The sequence below is a fragment of the Salminus brasiliensis genome, chromosome 1 (assembly GCF_030463535.1).
Source record: "Salminus brasiliensis chromosome 1, fSalBra1.hap2, whole genome shotgun sequence".
Taxonomy (NCBI): Eukaryota; Metazoa; Chordata; class Actinopteri; order Characiformes; family Bryconidae; genus Salminus; species Salminus brasiliensis.
Window position 1 is genome coordinate 9,459,310 of NC_132878.1, and position 19,243 is coordinate 9,478,552.

At 45.5% G+C, this 19,243-nt stretch overlaps 1 protein-coding gene across 1 annotated transcript in view; it reads left to right on the forward strand.

The window, feature by feature from the left end:
- pigl (phosphatidylinositol glycan anchor biosynthesis, class L) overlaps positions 1 to 19,243 on the forward strand; it is a 45,776-nt gene that overhangs the window by 13,599 nt on the left and 12,934 nt on the right. The window contains exons 3-4 of the mRNA XM_072660509.1: positions 11,393 to 11,483; positions 16,253 to 16,320. Of these exons, the coding sequence (XP_072516610.1) occupies positions 11,393 to 11,483; positions 16,253 to 16,320 (159 nt within the window). The remainder of the gene's footprint in view (positions 1 to 11,392; positions 11,484 to 16,252; positions 16,321 to 19,243) is intronic.

The following is a 19,243-nucleotide window of genomic DNA, read 5'->3' on the forward strand; positions in this document are numbered from 1 at the left end:
CCGATCCAGGCATATTTTGATGGATCAGGTTTGGGCTATTTTAATCCCAGTCCAGTTCTCCAGAGTCTTTATTCTAACCACAGCCTTCAGAGCGTCCTCTGATGTCTTCAAGGTGCCATTAACAGACAGTATTACCCAGCCAGCAGCAGTGCAAACGTTCTCAGAAGGTAAATAAAAGAGTTGAGGTTCTGCAGTGTGGAGCTAGCTTAAAGCGGAACATGAAAACAGACCATAATTCCTTTCTCTGTTTATAAACCAGCACTGAAGAGGTCATTCAGAACCCGAGTTCTGAGGCTAACGCTAATGCTAATACACACACATGCTATAGAAACCCAAATCACAGCACATTCACCCACTGTAAACCAGTTATTACACACCAGAGGTCAGTCCCCACTGAGATACTTGCTGTGAGACAAGGTTTTAAATCAATTACAGTACCCATATAAAGTATTTACTATTGGATGTATATATCTTTAATTGCTTTTAGAAATGGAATCATGGTCAATATAATTGACGGCACTTCCTAAAAAACTTGTAAATACAATAGAAAATATATACTGTGGATGGAATGGAGTAAACGTGTCCAGATATGCAAGCCTGATAGAGACCTAGAAAAGGGTGCATATACTAAGTATTGACTTGAAGAGAGTGAATATTTATATTATTTATTTATCACTCATTTTACATAATGTAATGTAAGTTTTTTTTCAAGTTGAGTTTTTATTTATGTATTTATTGCTTTGTTGTTTTTTGGGGGGAAATTCTTGTAAAAAAAATCAAATTGCATTAACTTTTACACAGCATGTACTGACCTACCAATCAATAATTTACATATGTTCCATATATTACGCATATGTGTCCAATATATATCTACATATCTCTCTCTCTCTCTCTCTCTCTATATATATATATATATATATATATATATATATATATATATATATATATATATATATATATATATATATATATATGTAATACTAAACAGATGCCCATTATATGGACAGAAGTATTGGGACACTTTATTGCACTTTTTAGAGTTTATCCTGCTTTTGTTGGAATCCTGTCTAGGAAATGTTTTCTACAAGATTTTGAAAGAGCATTGCTATGAGGATTTCTGGACTTAGCGATAAGCGCGTTAGTGAGGTCAGGATGTTGGATGATCACCCCACCTTAGATTTGACAGCTCTAGAGAGTCCTAATCTATTGGCAGTATTTTATTTTTTTTTACAGGGACTAGACAAGTTGTGTCAGCTATGTCAGCAATGGATGCAACTTAAAAGCAGCTGAATGCTTTTATTAGAAGGGGTGTCCACAAATAATTGGACGTATAGTGTCCAGTATATGATACTTCTATATACTGTTAATGTACAGTATTTACATGTTCATGTATTGGGCTGCAGTTTCACAGCTCTTCTACGTGCTGACCACATGTGGCTGACCTATGCTCAGATACACACACACACACACACACACACACACACACACACACACACACACACACACACACACACACACACACACACACACACACAGAGTCTGCAGTGGAAAGGTCTCAAACAAGTCCGGCTGTTGGGTTTATGTAGCATGACCTAAGCAACTACTGGCAGCTGTAATCTTTTGTGTGTGTGTGTGTGTGTGTGTGTGTGTGTGTGTGTGTGTGTGTGTGTGTGTGTGCGTGTGCACGCTTAAATTCAGGCAGGGTCATTCAGGCTCAGGGCTGGTTCAGAGGAGGTTGCAGAGCGGCTCAGTAGCAGTTGCAACCACTCTGTCCTGGTCAGGCCTTAGGGCACATCCACTGCCCTGCCACACACACACACACACACACACACACACACACACACACACACATATACCCTCTCTCTCTCTCTCTCTCTCTCTCTCTCCATATACACACCACATGTGCACATATGGTCAGATAGTAGATGCTGCTGTTATCTCAGGTCACATGTCTATCTGCCTCTCTCTCTCAGCATCTCAGCTGAGTTGACCGCTTTTGCCATGCAGTGCACTCTGGGAAATCCTTTGAGATCAGCTCGCATCTGAGCTCGCTCCACTGCCCCATAGCACAAACCGAGACCGAGACCCCCACTTCCCCTCGCTCTCTCTCTCCCTTGCTCTCTCTCTCACACTCGGTCTCTCTCCCTATTTGTATTGTTCATGGTAGTGGAGTACAGACACTGTCTCTCTCTCTCTCTCTCTTCCTTTCTTCGTCCATCTGTCAAGCTGTCTGTCTGGAGGTGGGCATGCAAACTGTGTGGCCCACCTGTCTGCTCTCATACTTGAGATTTTGATGATGTAATAAGGTTTCCTGACTTGCTGTAATCAAACTGAATAGTTACTGTTGGCCAGAAACTCTTTGAGTGGTGGATCAGTCTCAGCACCACAGTGATGGTGTATGAGGGTCCCTGTGGGTCAGCTTTTTTAAAGCTTTGCTTTAGCTCTCCAGGTTGTTCAGATTCAAAAAGAGGGCGGAGCCATGTTAGCCCTGTGATTGGTCAGGGGCATGCTGACGTAAACCTGACCCACTTTTTTTTGGACTGCCCATTCCACATCTAGACTTATCTAAACTGTGTGGCTGTAGTATTTATACAAACACAAAGATCTGACCAGATCAGATCAGATCGGATCAGTATCGCCTGATACTTTGCATTGCATTGAGTGACTCTGATTAAATTGGGGGGCAAAATAACCTGATCGGGACATTCCCAGTCTTTCCCTATATCCCTCTAACTACACAAGCAAGGTTGACCTGGAAGGTAGATGTTTCCAATAAAGTGTCGCAGATTTAGATTGTTTGATCTACCACTGAAAATGTCACAACTTCAGCCACCAGCAACACACTGGCCAAAAGAAGGATGGCATACACCATTAGCAGACTGAGTTTTCACACCCCTCTCCCTCCTTTCCTCTGTGTTTAATTATAAATCGATTCTGGGTGGGGAAACAAATCCTGTCTGATTTATAGACTGGAAGTCGGGGGCCGATTCAAGCAGTGGTGGTGGGGGTGGGCTGGAGGCTGTGGGTCAAGAGAAGCGCTGTGCTAATGCAATTGCCAGACGGCACGGGAAACACACTCCCTGCCAAGAGGTTGTCACGAGAAAACAAGATAAATTATCTCTTTTTTTCCCCTTTTTTTTCTCCCCCATCCAAAGCATTTGAAGGAACTTCTGTCTTTTCCAGGAGAGAAATATTCAGCAACTGAGCTCGCTCTCCTGAGCCAAGAATTTCCTCCTTTTTTGCCTTTTCCTCCCGCCCGTAAGCAATGTTTGGTATGTTAAATGTGGGAAGCTTTTAAATTATGATGTGGCGAGGATTTTAAAGCGCTGTGCTGTTTTAGCAGCAGCTTTGTGTGTACGCGAACGAGGCTCTAGGTCTTCCTCTGCGGACAAATGAGGCGTAGAACGCGTACTTTTCAGCTTTCAGAGCTACTGTTTTCCTTGGTGAAGAGTGTACTTAAAACTATATGGAAGTTAATCGACACAGGAGGTTGGGGAAATACCACATTTACATGATTTCTTTCCTAAATCCAATTAGACCTGCAGCAACCAGCCGACATCAGTAACGCTGCTGGGAAAAACTGTTGGCAGTGAATGGACTTGGCTATTAGTTGGTTTGATTAGGGTGGGGCAACATCGGTAGATAATAGCCGTGATCACAGTAGGCTTCTGTCTACATATTTAAGGACATTTTAAACACACAGTGCCTATAAAAAAGGTATTCACCACCTTGGATGTGTTCTTCTTTTATTGCTTATATAAATGGAATCATGGTCAATGCACCTTTGGTCGCAATCCCAGCTCTGAGTCTGAGTGGATAGGCCTCAATTAGGCTTGTACATCTGGACGCTGCAACTTTACTCCATTCCTCTTTGCAAAACTTGGAGCCAGCACCACGTTTTGGTCGCATATTCCAGCTTAGAAAGCTGGAGTCCGGGAGCAGGATCAGCCATGCTATAGCACCCTTGGAGAGTTTAAGGTCTATGGCCTGCTTAAGATAGCAGCTTAGTAGGCAAAGTTATTGAACCCATAACCCTGTGATCAATAACCCAGCAATCTACCCCCTCAAATGTCCCGTATCACAGCCTCGGAAACCGGATTCAGAGAGCCGGGTCAGCCAGGCTACAGCGCCCTTAGCACATACGGTATCAAACCCACAACCTTGTGATCTGTTCTGTAAATTAAATGATTTGCCGAGCAGCTAATTTAGCGCCAGTGTAAAAGCTTTTAAGAGCCTTTAATGCACCCGCAGCAGCCAAAAAATAGCTAAAATAATGTGACCATCCATATTTTCCTGATCTAACACAGCTGGACCTGCAGGGACGCGTTAGGAAGCTCTACATTTGGAAAATTGGAAAATCCAGCTAAGCAGGACTAATTCTGCTTTGTCTTGAAACATACAGTTGTTCATTGGCCCTGACTCTCGTGTGTGTGTGTGTGTGTGTGTGTGTGTGTGTGTGTGTGTGTGTGTGTGTGTGTGCACGCAGTGCACTAAAAGAATTAACAGTGGTTCAGCAGCTTAGCTCTCCCACCGTGCATCGGGGCGGCAGCACAGACAGGAGGGCCTGTGCCCCATGTCACCAGACAAAACAAGCGCTGTTGGTGGATGCCCCGCCTCCACCTCTACACTGTCTCTCTCTCTCTCTCTCTCTCTCTCTCTCTCACACACACACACACACACACACACACACACACACACACACACACACACACACACACACACACACACTTCTCCAGTAGGCCAAAGTTCAACCACGACATTCACATGCCTGCAAGCAATTACACATCCACATGCAAGGCCTGCACAGAGCGAGCGAGTGAGCGAGGGCGGGACAGAGAGAGAGAGATGGAAAGGTTACTGTGGGCCATTTAGCACTGTTGCCATAGCGAAGCCAACACACTATCCAGCTTGAGAAAGGTCAGGTAGATCATGTGTCTTTTGTTTTGTTTCTCTTCCTCTCTCTCTCTTTCTATCTCTCTCTTTCTCTCTCGCTCTCTCTCGCCTGCCAGCTCTCCAGCGCAGCCAAACATCTCCTTTAAAGGCCTGAGATAACAAGCCGATCTGATCCGACAATCGATGTGAAAACCTGAAGCTTCAGGGCAACAAAAACAACATTAAGCCCGGCCATCATTAGACTACAGATATATTTGGACTCTAGGCTGTTAGCTCTAGCTAAGGATGTTTTCTGAGTGGACAGGGAAGCACTTCTGGAAGTCAGTCTGGAAAGGAGCGTCTGCTTGATGCCTTAAATGTAGATGTAAATGTGTCAGTATTGATGAAAATGGGTTCTGTGTAGAGAGCAGTGTTTTGGTGCTAATACCGATCGCTGATCGGGCTGGATGCTATGTTCGTCTTTCCAAAGAAATGACGTGCACATTTAGCACTAAACGCTATAGAAGTCTGAGCACCAGCTGAGAGAGTCTGTGAATTCCTGTGCAGAACTAAACTGCAGATATGTTAACTATCTTTACTAGCTCTGCTGATACTCACTGTACTGGACTGAGTGATGTACTCTCGAGAGGAGTATCCAGTTAGCAGTGTTAAAAGTCTTTACTCTGCCTTCCCTACTATAAATATGATGAGTTGTGAGTCAAGTATTTTTTGCCCAATTTGTCCTCCCCAATGTTAGATGGCCAATAACTGAACCCACTCATTAGCCCTCTCCCCAATCACACATAATGCTTCCGACACTGGGATGGTGAGGACTGACACAGGTGCAACCAGCCACCTCTGTTTTCCAAAGTGCCACCAATGCAACATCACGGGGCAACCAACGCGCTCAGAGGAAAGCATCAGCTAGCAGACGCCTGTGCCGACCAGCATCACACTGAAGCGATGTGGGAACAGAGAACCATCAACCCCCCCCAGACAGGTGTGCTTTCTCAGGCTTCTCTGAGAACAGCTCATAAAAAAAATGTGTGTATATATATATATATATATATATATATATATATAAATAAATTGTGCCGTCTTTAGCCTCTATAGACAATACTGCAGTGACTGCTGACCGTTTTAACCTGGTCCAAGCCCAATGCATTGGATATCCGGCCAGATTTGGGCCAATAGAGAGGGGCAGGCATGGCCTAAAGATTAGACAGTGTTGAGAGGGCTGAGGTGGCAGCTTTGGATCTTCTTGGCACTCTCATGGATTCCCTCTCTTCCCAATTTGGTACTGCCAGTTAACCCGGCCGTTTATAACTCCCCCTAGCACTGGCAATGCTCCCGACACCAAGAGGGTAAAGACTTAACACCACCAATGCATGCAAAGTCAGCCATACACTATGGACAAAAGTTTTGGGACACCTTTTCATTCTTTTTTTTTCGTCCAGGTGCTTTGTTGGAGTAACTTTCTTTACCGTCAACGGAAGAAGGCTTTCTACTAGATTTTGGACGAGAATTGCTGTGAGAATTTGATTGTATTAGGTGACGAGCGTTAGTGAGGTAAGGATGTTGGATGATCACCACCCACACCTCATCCCAACTCATAAGTATTGGATGGAGCAGCACCATCATTCTTAAGAACACAGTTTAATGCTGGGGGGCTTTATACCTCTCTAGCCCACGCCTGGCATTAGGCAGCATGGTGCCAACAGACTCATAGTGTATCATTGCTTTAAATATCTCTCTCTATTTTTATTACATCCACCCCTTTAAACCCCCTCAACCCACAGTGAACTGAACCTGTCACCTTTAGCTACTGGACAACCCCCCCCCCACCCCCCCCCCCCCCCCCCCAAACACACACACACACACTCCCCCCAGGCCTTTCTCTGGAATGGCGTTTATGTCCAGCTGACCTCAGTGACCCTGGCAAACGCTTGATTTGTGGCCTGATCCATCACAAGCCAAAACAGCCACCACTGTCTGACCCCCTGTGAGCGGGAAGGGGGAGAATAGAGAACCAGGATGGGGGGGGTTAGGGGGGTTAATTCTGCCCCCTTTACATTACTCTCACTCATTGTCTTTCACCCTCATTCCCCTCTCCTCTCTCTCTCTCTCTCTCTCTCTCTCTCTGTCTGTCTGTATGTCTGTCTCTTTTCCTGTATGTCTGTCTCTTTGCCTGTCTTTCTCTCTCTCTCTCTCTGCCCGTCTCTTTTTCTGCCTGTCTCTCTCTGCCTGTCTCTTGCTCTCTCTCTTTCTCTCATTCTCTTTTTCTGTCTCGTCTTTCTTTGTTATTAGTTCTCTCTCTTAATCTCTCTCTCTCTGTCTCTTACTCTCTTGTCAGTCTCTCTTCCTGTATTTCTCTTTGCTCTTTCACTCTCTTTCTGCACTCTCTCCATATCTTTTTCTCTCACTTTTTGTTGCTTTTTCTGTCACTACCACTCTCCTTCTGTCTCCCTCCCTCCCTCTCTCTCTCTCTCTCTCTCTCTCTCTCTCTCTCTCTCTCTCTCTCTCTCTCCTTATATTTTACTCCTCTGACCTTGAGCTGCTTTGTAGCTGCAGGCTGTTTTTGACACGTTGAAGAGCTCCAGCCCTCCTCCTCCACCCCACGCTGCTTTAACTGTGCCATGTTCTACAACCACACCACACTAATAACGTTACACACACACACACACACACACATATCACAGACCAGGCCGGCAGCGCAGTCTCCATCAGTTTGATCATGGTACACTGGATTAGCACTAGGAATGAAGGTACATTTTGTTGAAACACACTGTATGTATCCAAATATTTGTGGACACACACACACAACCTGTCTGAAACATGAACCCACTGACACCATGCTGCCTAATGCCAGGTGTGGGCTAGAGGGGTATAAAGCCCCCTACATTGATCTGTGGGGCTCTGTTCTCTGAAATAATGGTGCTGTTCCGTCCAATACTTTAGGGATGAGTTGGAGAGTTGGGGATGTGGGACAATGCTCTTGTAGACAGCCTTTTCTGGACCGTAGAGACAGTTACTCCAACAAAAGCAGGTGTGAACAAGCAGGTGTCTCAATACTTTTGTCCATATAGTCCATGAAACAAATAACGGTGATTATCTGGTAACAGTTGTGCGTATCAAGGTCTGCTATGTATGTTAGACGGCACCTGAACAGGTGGTTCGCTACTTTGACAAATCCCAAGCTGGTATGGCCGGTTGATCATAAACCAGCAACAGGGTGTTGGGCTCTTCAGTCTGTTTGATGTGTGTGCGGGCAGCGAAGACTATCCCGTCTGGGTTGAACTGACCAAGGTTGCACAAGTCTCAGAAATGTTTAATGATGGTTACGAGAGGAAGGTCTCAAAACACACACTGCGGAGCTGGGGAGTAGTGAGAGTGCCTATGCTAACCCCTGTCCATTGTCAAAAGTACCAACAGTGGGCCCATAAGCATCTGGACTAGAGTTTGCAGCAATGGAAGAAGGTCGTCTGGTCTGGGGAGTCCTGTTGTCTTTGTTTGCGGGGTACGCCTGCGCTGTTTACCTGCGGAAGGCGCTTGATCTGTATCAGAATTGAATTATGAATATTTCGAATTATGAATACTGCAGATACTGTGTTGAGACACTTGAGCTTTTGCCATTTGATGCCAGTTGGTACTGCGTTGTACCGACACAAATCAGTCAGCACCCTCAAAAGTTCCAACTTCAGTACCCACCCTATCGATACAGTATATCTAAAAAATAGTATCGCAATGCTTCAATATATCTATGTTCTTACACGCATAAAACACAGAGATAAGCCACTAACTCAGCCAAACATTGAGGTACAGACAATCTCTGAACCTGATCTGAAGGTACCCCCTCCACTCCACCCTCCCCGTATGCAAATGCTGAGACACTGTGTGTTCAGACGTGCGGGAAAGTGAGGAGCAGGAGCGGTTAAATAGCCGACTGCGCTGGGAGGTGGAGGGGAATGGCGGTCGGGGCTGTGGGGTGGAAATGGTTAAGCTGGCTGCGCTGTACCGCGCTGCTCGCTCTGTGTGTAATGACGCCCTCAGCACTTTGATTTCAGCTGAACTGCAGTGACCCCGGCGTGTCTGAAACACTCTCTGCACGCCTGGGTGCCTCTCTCTCTCGCGCGCACTCTCTCTCGCTCTCTCACTCTCTCTCATGTTTGGTGTCCATGGGGGAGAGACAGAAAAAAAACATGAGAAAAACAAGGAAAAGAAAGACGAGGGGGACACAAGGGAGGGGGAGAAAGTGAAGGAGAGAGAGAAAAGGGGGCAGAGAGGGGATATGGGAGAGAGAAAGAGAGGGAGGAAGAGAGAGCGGGAGAGAACGAGAGAGAGGAGAGCTAGGTGAGGTGAGAATGAGAGAAAAGGATAAAGAAATGGAAGGAGCCCAGGAGCAGTGGAAGGTGAGAGTGACAGAGGTGGGAGAGAGACAGAAATGGAAGGAGGAGAGAGAGAAAAATAGAAGGGGAGAGCGTGTGAGACAGATAGAAAAATAGGGATGAGAGAGAGATAGAAAATAAAAGGAGAGAGACAGATAGAAAAATAGGGATGAGAGAGAGACAGATAGAAAAATAAAAGGGGAGAGACAGGTAGAAAAATAGGGACGAGAGAGAGACAGATAGAAAAATAAAAGGGGAGAGACAGGTAGAAAAATAGGGACGAGAGAGAGACAGATAGAAAAATAAAAGGGGAGAGACAGGTAGAAAAATAGGGACGAGAGAGACAGATAGAAGGAGATATATAAAAATAGAACAGGAGAGAGACAGAGACAGATAGACAAATAGAAGGTGGGAGAAAGTGAGAGAGAAAAATAGGAGAGAGACAAAAATAGAAGGGGAGAGAGAGATAGACAAATAGAAGGAGAGGTGATGAGGGGAAGGAGGAGGCGAGAGAGAAAATGGGAATGGAAGGAAATGGCGAGAGAGACAGATTGAAAAATGGAAGGAAGAAGAGAGAGAAGGGGAAGGGGTCAATGAGAGAGAGAGAGAAGGAAAATAAGAGGATGAGAGAGACATAAAGGGGGGAGAGAGCAGGGTGAGGAAACTGGGAGGGAGGAGGGGTAGTGTAAAAGATTGGCCAGTGAGACAGAGGTTCACTGACCTCCCATACGTTGCTAGCTGAGTGGAGTGTCCGGATAAAAGGGAGAGCTGTGAGTGTGAGTGAGAGAGAGAGTGTGAGAGAGAGAGTGTGAGAGAGAGAGTGTGAGAGAGAGAGAGAGAGAGAGAGAGAGAGAGATGCATGATGGCCCTGTGTTTCCCTGGGCTGTACTTTCAAATGAATGGGAGCCAAAGGCCCAGGTGACCTTCGACCCTAGACATCAGAGAGAGAGAGAGAGTCTGTAGGCTGCGCTCCAGCTGCACTGAGTGGGACAGCGCCACTAAATCACTGAACACCCACACTGGGCCAAGCTGTATACACACACACACACACACACACACACACACATACACGAGAACACACACTTTCACTGCTCCGCTCTCGGTCAGTACCACCTTCACTCTCTGGAAAACTTGGGAGGAAGAGTGGGTACAGCTGCAGCCTGAACACACTCTCCTGCACTGTGTGTGTGTGTGTGTGTGTGTGTGTGTGTGTGTGTGTGTGTGTGTGTGTGTGTGTGTGTGTGTTTTACTCTAGATCAAGGGCCTGCTGTGTTATATACTACACAACTAACTTAATAGACCAATTAACATCTTCATAATTATCTTCGTCTACAGTGGCATCTCTTAAGGAATGGGATCTGCATATTAGGCAGCAAGTGAATGGTCAGCTCTTAAAGCAGGACAAATGTGCAAGCATACGAATCTGAGCCACTCTAACAAGAACCAAACTGTGATGTCTAGACGACTCTCTAGGTCGAGATCAGAACATCTTCAAAACATCAGGCCGGCCTTAGGAGATCTTCCTGGTATGCAGTGGTCAGTACCTACCAAAAGTGCTTTAAGAAAGAAACCACCAGTGTACTGGTGACTGAATCATACTGGGCACCTAAGGCTCATTTATGCAATCTGTGGAGGCCCCACCTCACAACTTACAGGACTTAAAGCATCTGCTGCTACCGTCTTTGTGCCAGAGGTCTTGTGGAGTCCATGTCTTGACTGCTCAGATCGGTTATGGTGGCACAAGGGGGGGACCTAGTCAATACTGGGCAGGTGATGTCAATGGTAATGGCTGATCTGTGTTGTATGTCATACCACATTATCTGTCAAACATGGTGGAGGCAGTGTTATGGCATTGGCATGTATAGCTGCACATATAATTGGGTCACTGGTGTTTATTGATGGTTTGACTGCCGATAGAAGTAGCAGGATGATTTCTGAAGTGTAGCATAGTGTAGTGAAATGCTGCAAGGCTGACCCACAAACAAGCAGCAACCGGAGGTGGATACAGTAAAGGTCTGGCTAAGCATCTCAAGACAAGAGACTCAGAATCATTAAGTGTCTCAGTTATGTTTCTCACACTGACTGTCCATGTGGGCAAGACAGACTAAAGTTTTTTTCTCTCTATCCGTCCTCAGAGAGCTGCCAGATGACCCAAATGCAGAGTGGAGCACTGCGCTGACCTCCATGCTGGTCCTTAGACACATCAGAACTCATTCCATCAACCTGGTGAGTCCCTTTAGAGTTTATAGTACACAGTAAGGTTTTTTGTAATCTATCTGTTTCTCTGCATACTTCGTTAGCCTCCTTTCACCCTGTTCTGCAATGGTCAGGACCCCACTGGACCACAACAGAGCAGGTAGTATTTGGATCATGGGTCATTCTCAGCACTGCAGTGACCCTAGTGATGTGGTGTGTTAGTGTGGGTCGCACTGGTACAAGTGGATCAGATACAGCAGTGCTGCTGGAGTTCTTAAACACCTCAGCGTCATTGCTGGACTACAAATAGTCCACCAACCAGAAATATCTAGCCAACAGCGTCCTGTGGGCAGCGTCCTGTGGGCAGCGTCCTGTAATCACAGAAGAAGGACTAGAGGATGACCAACACAAACTGTGGAGCTGCAGACAAGCTTCTGTCTATATCTATAAGGTGGACCAAATAGGTAGGAGTGTCTTATCCACTCGTACCAGCACAACAACACACCAACACGTCACCGCCATGTCGGTGTCACTGCAGTGCTGAGAATGACCCACCGTCTCTGGTGGTCCTGTGGCTAACAATGTATGCATACATTGCCAAGTTCATGTCAAACCAGGGGTCGTCATTACCGTTCTACCACCCAACCCTATCCCTGGTTTGATCCCTGGTGGCTACAGCTATATATAGCTAGGAGTCTTCCCCTCTTCACTCAGCACAGTATTAGCTTATAGCTATTGTCTGTTAATTATAGTAATTGTGTGAATTGTGTTTTGTCTTGTCATTCAAAATAAATGTCATATGGAATAATATTCAAGTGGACCTGGAGGGGCAGTGAGTGTGACTGGGAAAATCCAGAGAGGAATGTAAGTGGAGCGATTGCAGAACCCTTGGGCCACTCCACTCGTACTCTGTCCCGGATAACTTTGCTAAAGAAGAGTTTCATTCCATGAAGCTGGTGATAACCTTCTGAAACGCCAGACCCGTTGTCGTGCCTATGATTCAATATTTACATCTGAAAAGTAGGTCATCTCCTTCCACACTCATTAAAACGGACAGGCTCCCGTTCTCAACGCAACAGCTCCACCTCCCTATCGCTTCACTCTGGCCTGGGTGGCTGGGTCCGCGTATCACACTGGGCGGCACAAGACCGCCTTCACTTACAGCCGGTCTGGTTTAATCCACAGGGTACAGCATGTCGTCCAGTGTCTGTATTTATCCTTAATTACACGTGCATTAATATCCCACAGTGTTCCTGGCCCTGGTTACGGCAGACAAAGTGCGCCTCCCCAGAGCCACCGCTGGCCAGCCGAGCTGAAGCCAGAGATTTTTATCAGGCTCTGCCAGAGAGTTCCAGGAAATTTCCCAAATGGAATTTCAAATTGAGATCTGAACTAACTTTTTATTTCCCCCCTTACACCTCCTCCTTCCTTTTTTTCAGAGACTCTCTCATTCTCCCTCTCTTTCTCTCCCTCATTTTCCCCCCACAGACCATTAAGGCTCTGATAAAGCCCAAGCACGGAACAGACTTCCATAAACAAACAACAACAACCAAGCAGGCAGGGGAAGAACGAGTGCAGTTGCGAAACAGCTCCGTTTTGATGTGTAAACACGCAAGCTCGCTGTCGCCAACCGCTGTCCCTCCCATCCTGCCGGGCCACGGTCCCTCTCCAAAGAAGCTTTTAATGACTATGATTGCATAAACCGTATCCGTAACCGTGGCAAATCCTCCGTCACCCACCCCTCCTCAAATATTCAGCGTGGGCGAGTCTGGCCATTACTCTCTCCTGCTTGTTTGAATTCTGAGAAGCAACAGAAGTACTGAGGAACACTGACACGAAAATCTAACTCTGACATGCCAAATTCAAACCTCTAGGATTACCGACCTCCGTCTGTTGGACCAGAGGTGTTGATAGAAGGTGGTGACCAGCAGATCAGCAGTCAGATATACATTTGGGGTCCAAATGTTTGTGGACATCCACTTTCTAATGAAGACATTCAGCTACTTAAAGTTGCACCCATTGCTGACACAGATACATACAGCTTGTCTAGTCCCTGTAGTCCCTGTATTGCCAATAGAATTGGACTCACTGGAGCAGATAAACATGAGCCTACTGGCTCCATGCCTAATACCAGGTGTGGGCTAGAGGGGCAGAAAGCCCCCCATGCAGCATTGCACTGTTGAGCAGTGGAACTCTGTTCTCTGGAATGATGGATGGTGCTGGGCAGTTGGGCAGAAACCTTTCCTGGATAGTAGAGACAGTTACTTCAACAGAAGCAGGAGAACCTCTTTTTGAATACCCTTGTTTTCAGAAGAAACAATGAATGAGCAGGTGTCCCAATACTTTAGTCCTTATCGTGTGTTATTGGCAAATAAATCATTCCTGTACCCTAAAAACCTTCTTCCTCAAAAATGTCAGATGTTCAATGTAGACTCTTAACTTTCAGTGGAAGTCATTGTGACATTTTATTCCAGGTCATTTGGAGCATTTCTATTGGTCCATTTATCATAACATATTGACATGGCTAAAAATCACCTAATCAAATAAAATCGAAATGGGCTCAGAGTGGCTCAGCATGTCTGCTGCCTGGCCATGGCTTTCCTCCAAGCACTCCGGCTGCCTAGCAATGTTTGAAACATTGGGTAGAAAATGGGGTAAAATTAGGCAAAAAAGGTAGACCGCCAGACAAAATGAGGCAAGCAAAGCTCCATGAGGCGCTTAGCATCTAATGATTATAATAATACTAATAATATTAATAATAATAATAATAACAGACCATACATTTTAGATTCAAATAAAGGAATCTAGTTTTTATATAACGATAGGGAACCAAGTGCAAATATGTGCAAATAATGTGTGCATGTACTCTCTATTGCCCAGCTCCACTGCACCGTGTGTATATGTGGGTGGGTTTGTGTGTGTATAGATTTCTGACATTCAAACCCCACTTCATGTTCCTCCACTCTGCCGAAGCCACTTCACTGGCCCTGTTTGCTTTGGCAGCTCTGGACGTTTCCACCAAATTATGGTATTCTGTCTGCTTTTCTCTCCCTGTGCAGCAGGCCAGAAAAACCGCTCGGTCCCAGAAGCACAGCAGGAAGGCCCAGTAGTATCTCACCGCCTGGCATGGACGGGGTTTCCCTGACTGGCTGGCGTAAAGAACGACACAAATCTCCCTGCCAAACCCACACCTGCCTAAAGTGCTGCGTCTTCAGAGGACTAACTCCAAATTCTCTTGTTCCTCAACCCTCCCCCACCTACCCTCAAAATCCCACACACCACTGATCACGAGGACAGAAAATGCAGACCGAAAAAAGGCCTTAAATATCAGTTCTCGTGGGCCAAGTGTTGTTCGGTTTGCTCTTGCACTTACTTATGCTTGTCCGCTTCTGTGCGCATTGAGCGCTGTACCTCAAAGTCCGTTTCACTTGGCTTTTACATAGGAACGGTCTTTATGTCTGGACTACGCTAATTAAATTCCCTCAGGGCACATACGCCATGTGGGCAAAAGTATTTGGACACCCTGGCATCACATCTATATGTGTTTGTTGCGCTTCTTGTTCTATCAAGGTGCTGTCAAGGTGGGTCTAGCCACAGAGTTTCAAGGATCTTTAGGTCAGGGGACTGTGAGGGCCATGGCAGAACCTTCAGCTTGCGCATCTTGAGGTGGTCCATTGTGGATTTTAGGAGTGTTATCCTGATGTAGAGGTCGTCCTCTTCTCATTTACTCAGACGTATGTGATGTTTGCTTCCAGAATTTGCTGGTATTTATTCTTTCCTCTACCAGTAAAATGTCTCTTGTGCCACTGGCTGCAACACAAGTCCAAAGCATAATCGAGTTGGAACACAGTTGGAAAGATGTTCTTTTCATGAATTGCTTAACCCTTTATTCTCCAAGCATATCTTTGCTCATTGCATTATAATGCATGCATTATTTTCATTTTCAGGGCATCGTATTGTTGTGGCAAGGTTTGAGGAGTCAGGAGTATTTATAAAGCTTTAGAATTGGCATGACCTATCCTGTTCTAACAGTGATTATGAACAGCTTATAGCTCTAAGAAGCTAATTAAGGTCTGTGACCTTGGTAAAAGTTATTTTATAAGACACATTGTTGCCACACAATGTTTGACAGCTCTAGTTTATATGTCCTCGCTTTGCTGTAGCAAACGGCCTCTGTTCTGGGAAGGCTTTCCACTAGTTTAAAATATTTTGCTGCTATTCACATGCGTTCAGCCACAAGAGCATTATTGAGGTTGGGCACTGATGCTGGGCGATAAGGCCTGCCTCACAGCCAGCATTCCAGTTCATCCCAAAGGTGCTGGATGAGATTGAGGTCAGGGCTCTGTGTAGGCCAGTCATGTTCTTTCACATTTCTTTTATGGAGCTTGTGGGGGGACGGCCCTGCTGAAACAAGAAAGGCTTTTTCCTCAACTGTTGCCACAAAGTCTGAAGCACACAGATCTCTACAAAGTACTGTATACTTTAGCATTAGCATCTTAGTCCAAGCTCATGTTAGACATCATTTAGTACATCACATTAGGCATCATTTTCTCGTAACCTTCCTAATGACGTTTACTGCCTTTAAAACAATATTTTTTACCAGACCCACCATCATCATCAAGAGAAACCGTAGCGTGTAGTGTGTGTATCATATTTATAATAAGAGTTTTTCAGAGAGGACATAAACTGGCTTATTGTACTACACTAAACTGGCATTACTAAATAACATCAAGACAGGTATTGTTTATAACAATCTGTCCAGGTTTCCTCATGTCTCATTTTGAGAAATGTCTCTACAGGTGCTGACGTTTGATGAGGGAGGAGTTAGTGGACATGCCAATCATGTTGCCATCTACAGAGCTCTCAGGTACGTTTTCACTTCATTTGCCTTCCTCAGAGGACGGGTTTCAAGTACTTATCTCTGGCGATGCCACAACCATCTGTGGCCGAAAGAGGAGCCGTTTACATAACTGGGACATTTACTTACACTCATCATGGACATAAAGGTCATAGCAATATTGGCCTTAATGATTCCTTTGAACTGTGATAACACGCATATTCTATAGAGAAAATGGCAAGTTTTAGGGGCTACAAGTGGTCCAGTGGACTAAGCGCTGCCACTGTGATCCAAGAGTCGCTGATTTGGGTCTGCTTGCCATCAGCAGCCGGAGTACAAGAGAGCACAATTGACCTTGCTCTCTCAGAAGTGCGTTAATGGCACTTTCTCCCCACATGGATACTCCTAGTGTGATGTTGGTCAGCACAGGTGTCTTTTAGCTGTTGCATCAGAACTAGGGGGCAGCGACAAGCCGAAAAGAGACAAGGACTGGCTTCACACATGAGTCTAAAGTCACCATGCCGGCATGTGGAGCAGTGGAACTGACTTCTGAAGCTCCAGCATTAATGTCTGGCATAAGTTTGAGTGTCATTTTTGATCCATAACTGATCATCCATTATTGGTACCTGGTTCTCATGGCCGAATGCCATCAAATCCTCACAGTGGTGTTCCAAAATATAGTGTACAGCATTGGGAGATAAGGTAATTACTGCAGCAAAGGAAACAAGATCAAACTCCTTGTTATTACACTTGATTTTAAAAGGAACTTTGGAAGAGAAGGTGTCTACAAACTTTTGGACATGTATTTTCAAAAGGGTCAGGACTTTGGGAATGTCATTGTAAATGATTCATGTTAGCCTGCTTTATCCATTTCAAAACCACCTTTGGTGTGTGTTTGGGGTCATTGTCGCATTGGAAAACCCAGTTGTGCCCAAGTTTCAACCATCTAGCTGGTTTGGTTGCAAAACGTCCCAAGAGCATGATGCTACCACCACCACGCTTAACAGTTGGTACAGTCTTCTTGGGGGTTGAAATCCTCACCTATACTTTTCCAAAAATACCTCTGGTCATTGAGGTCAGACAACCTGAAATCTCTGTCTTTTCTGACCATCAAAGGTTGCTTCTGCTTTTTCCTTGTCTGTGTGGTCAGCCACAGACTTTTATTGAGTTTGAAGGTGTCGTTTTTAGGGACAGTGGCTTCTTTCTCGGAAGACGCTCATTTGACAGTAGATGGTGATACTGATGGCCAGTTTATGGCTGGCCTTGTCCTTGTTCTTGTTTTTTTGTTTCTGACCATCTGAACCAGTTTCCTGCCGGCTGAGGGTGACCGTTTGGGCTTTCGTCTTTTGATACCTAAAATGTTCTTTTTGAAATGCCTGGACAAAAACCCAGCAAGTTTTGCTCTTGAGCTTATCAAATACACATTAGAGCCAGAGCCTGTGAAGCTGTATAAACACGTAAGCCCATAAAACCTTGTCTACATCCTGGTATTTATTGCGCACAAATATACTCCCATATAAATAGCCATACGAACAAACCCACCATATACACACAGCCATGCAACCATAGCCTTACTGCATACGTATATCCCTGATGTCCAAAGAGCATCGAGATACTCATCCTAAATCATACAGTGCGCACCACATGCACACGCACTTCTTAACCCACACAGTGTTCAGATTTCCATCATCCACTCCCACACACGCATAGCCACAACCTTCTCTCCCAAGGTGGCTGTGATTTGCATAATTCCACATGCTGCATAGTTTAGCGATCATCCGAAGCCACACCCGAGCGCTGAGCCAGCAGACAATTCCCCTAAATCATGTCGTCAAGGAGAAGAAAAAAAATGGAGAGAGGAAAGGAGTGGATGCGTGAAGCCTCAGTCTTGGACCAGACGGCTGCGGTTGTTGTTCCAGCCACTGCATAGCTCACCACCAGCATTCAGAAGGATTTTAAAGTGCGTAGCCTTTAAAACGCTGGGTCATAAGAAGCCAAAGGTCCAACATATCCCACTCAAACCCAAATGTACTCGAAGGCCGAGCCATGTTTGACATCTGACTTGTGCTTCTGTAGTTTTGTGCATGAGCCATGAAGCTAATGTAGCTAACAAGTAATGGAAGCTTATGTGCACCAATTAGCATGGCACAAACTGCATGCCTACATCATCACACCCCTGTCTTTAACAAAGCCAAGCTGTAAAGTACTCTTAAGTAGATTCACATATTAGGCTCCCGCACGGTCTCTGCTGGAGGTTTCCCAATGACAAAAGGTCTGAGACGCATTCTCAGCATTTTCTGCACAGCTTTAGTTGGGATATGATCATTACATAAGACATAGCTGATTTCCAGAGCACTCCTCATTATAACAGCTTGGGAAAACACTAGAGATGCACCAAGCAGTCGGCCAGTGCCCTGAATCGGTTTCTGTGCCGGTTACATTTACAGTTGTGCACTGCACAAGGGTGCCATACCTATCCGACATGCAGAAATGCAACAGCCAGATCGGAATTCTTTTACGGCAATCCAGCTCGACATTCCTCATAAATACGCAATGAGAAGAACGAAGAATGGGCGACAGACAACAGGGCAGTGAGGGAGGTTCTCAGTGGTGGGATAGTGAGGTAACAGACCTCAAACCAAATGAAAAGGGGCATATCGCAACAACCGCTCTGTGTTTGAAGACTTTTCTAAAGAAGTAGCTGAAGGCAGCCACAGGGGGGCGCTGCTGCAACGTCAAAAGGACGTTTAAAGAGCCAAGGACGCAAAGCAAAGAAGTGGCCCTGGTTGAATAGCGTGCCTTTTTTACAGCATGCTCAGCTGTTGGCTAACGGAACTGCTTGATAGCTCCTGTGATGTTGGTGAAGATGAAACCAAAACTGCTCGTTTGTGAATGCGTGTCCGTTTAGGAGCATGAACTGTGGCTATAGGTCACATTTAGATGATAGTGTGAA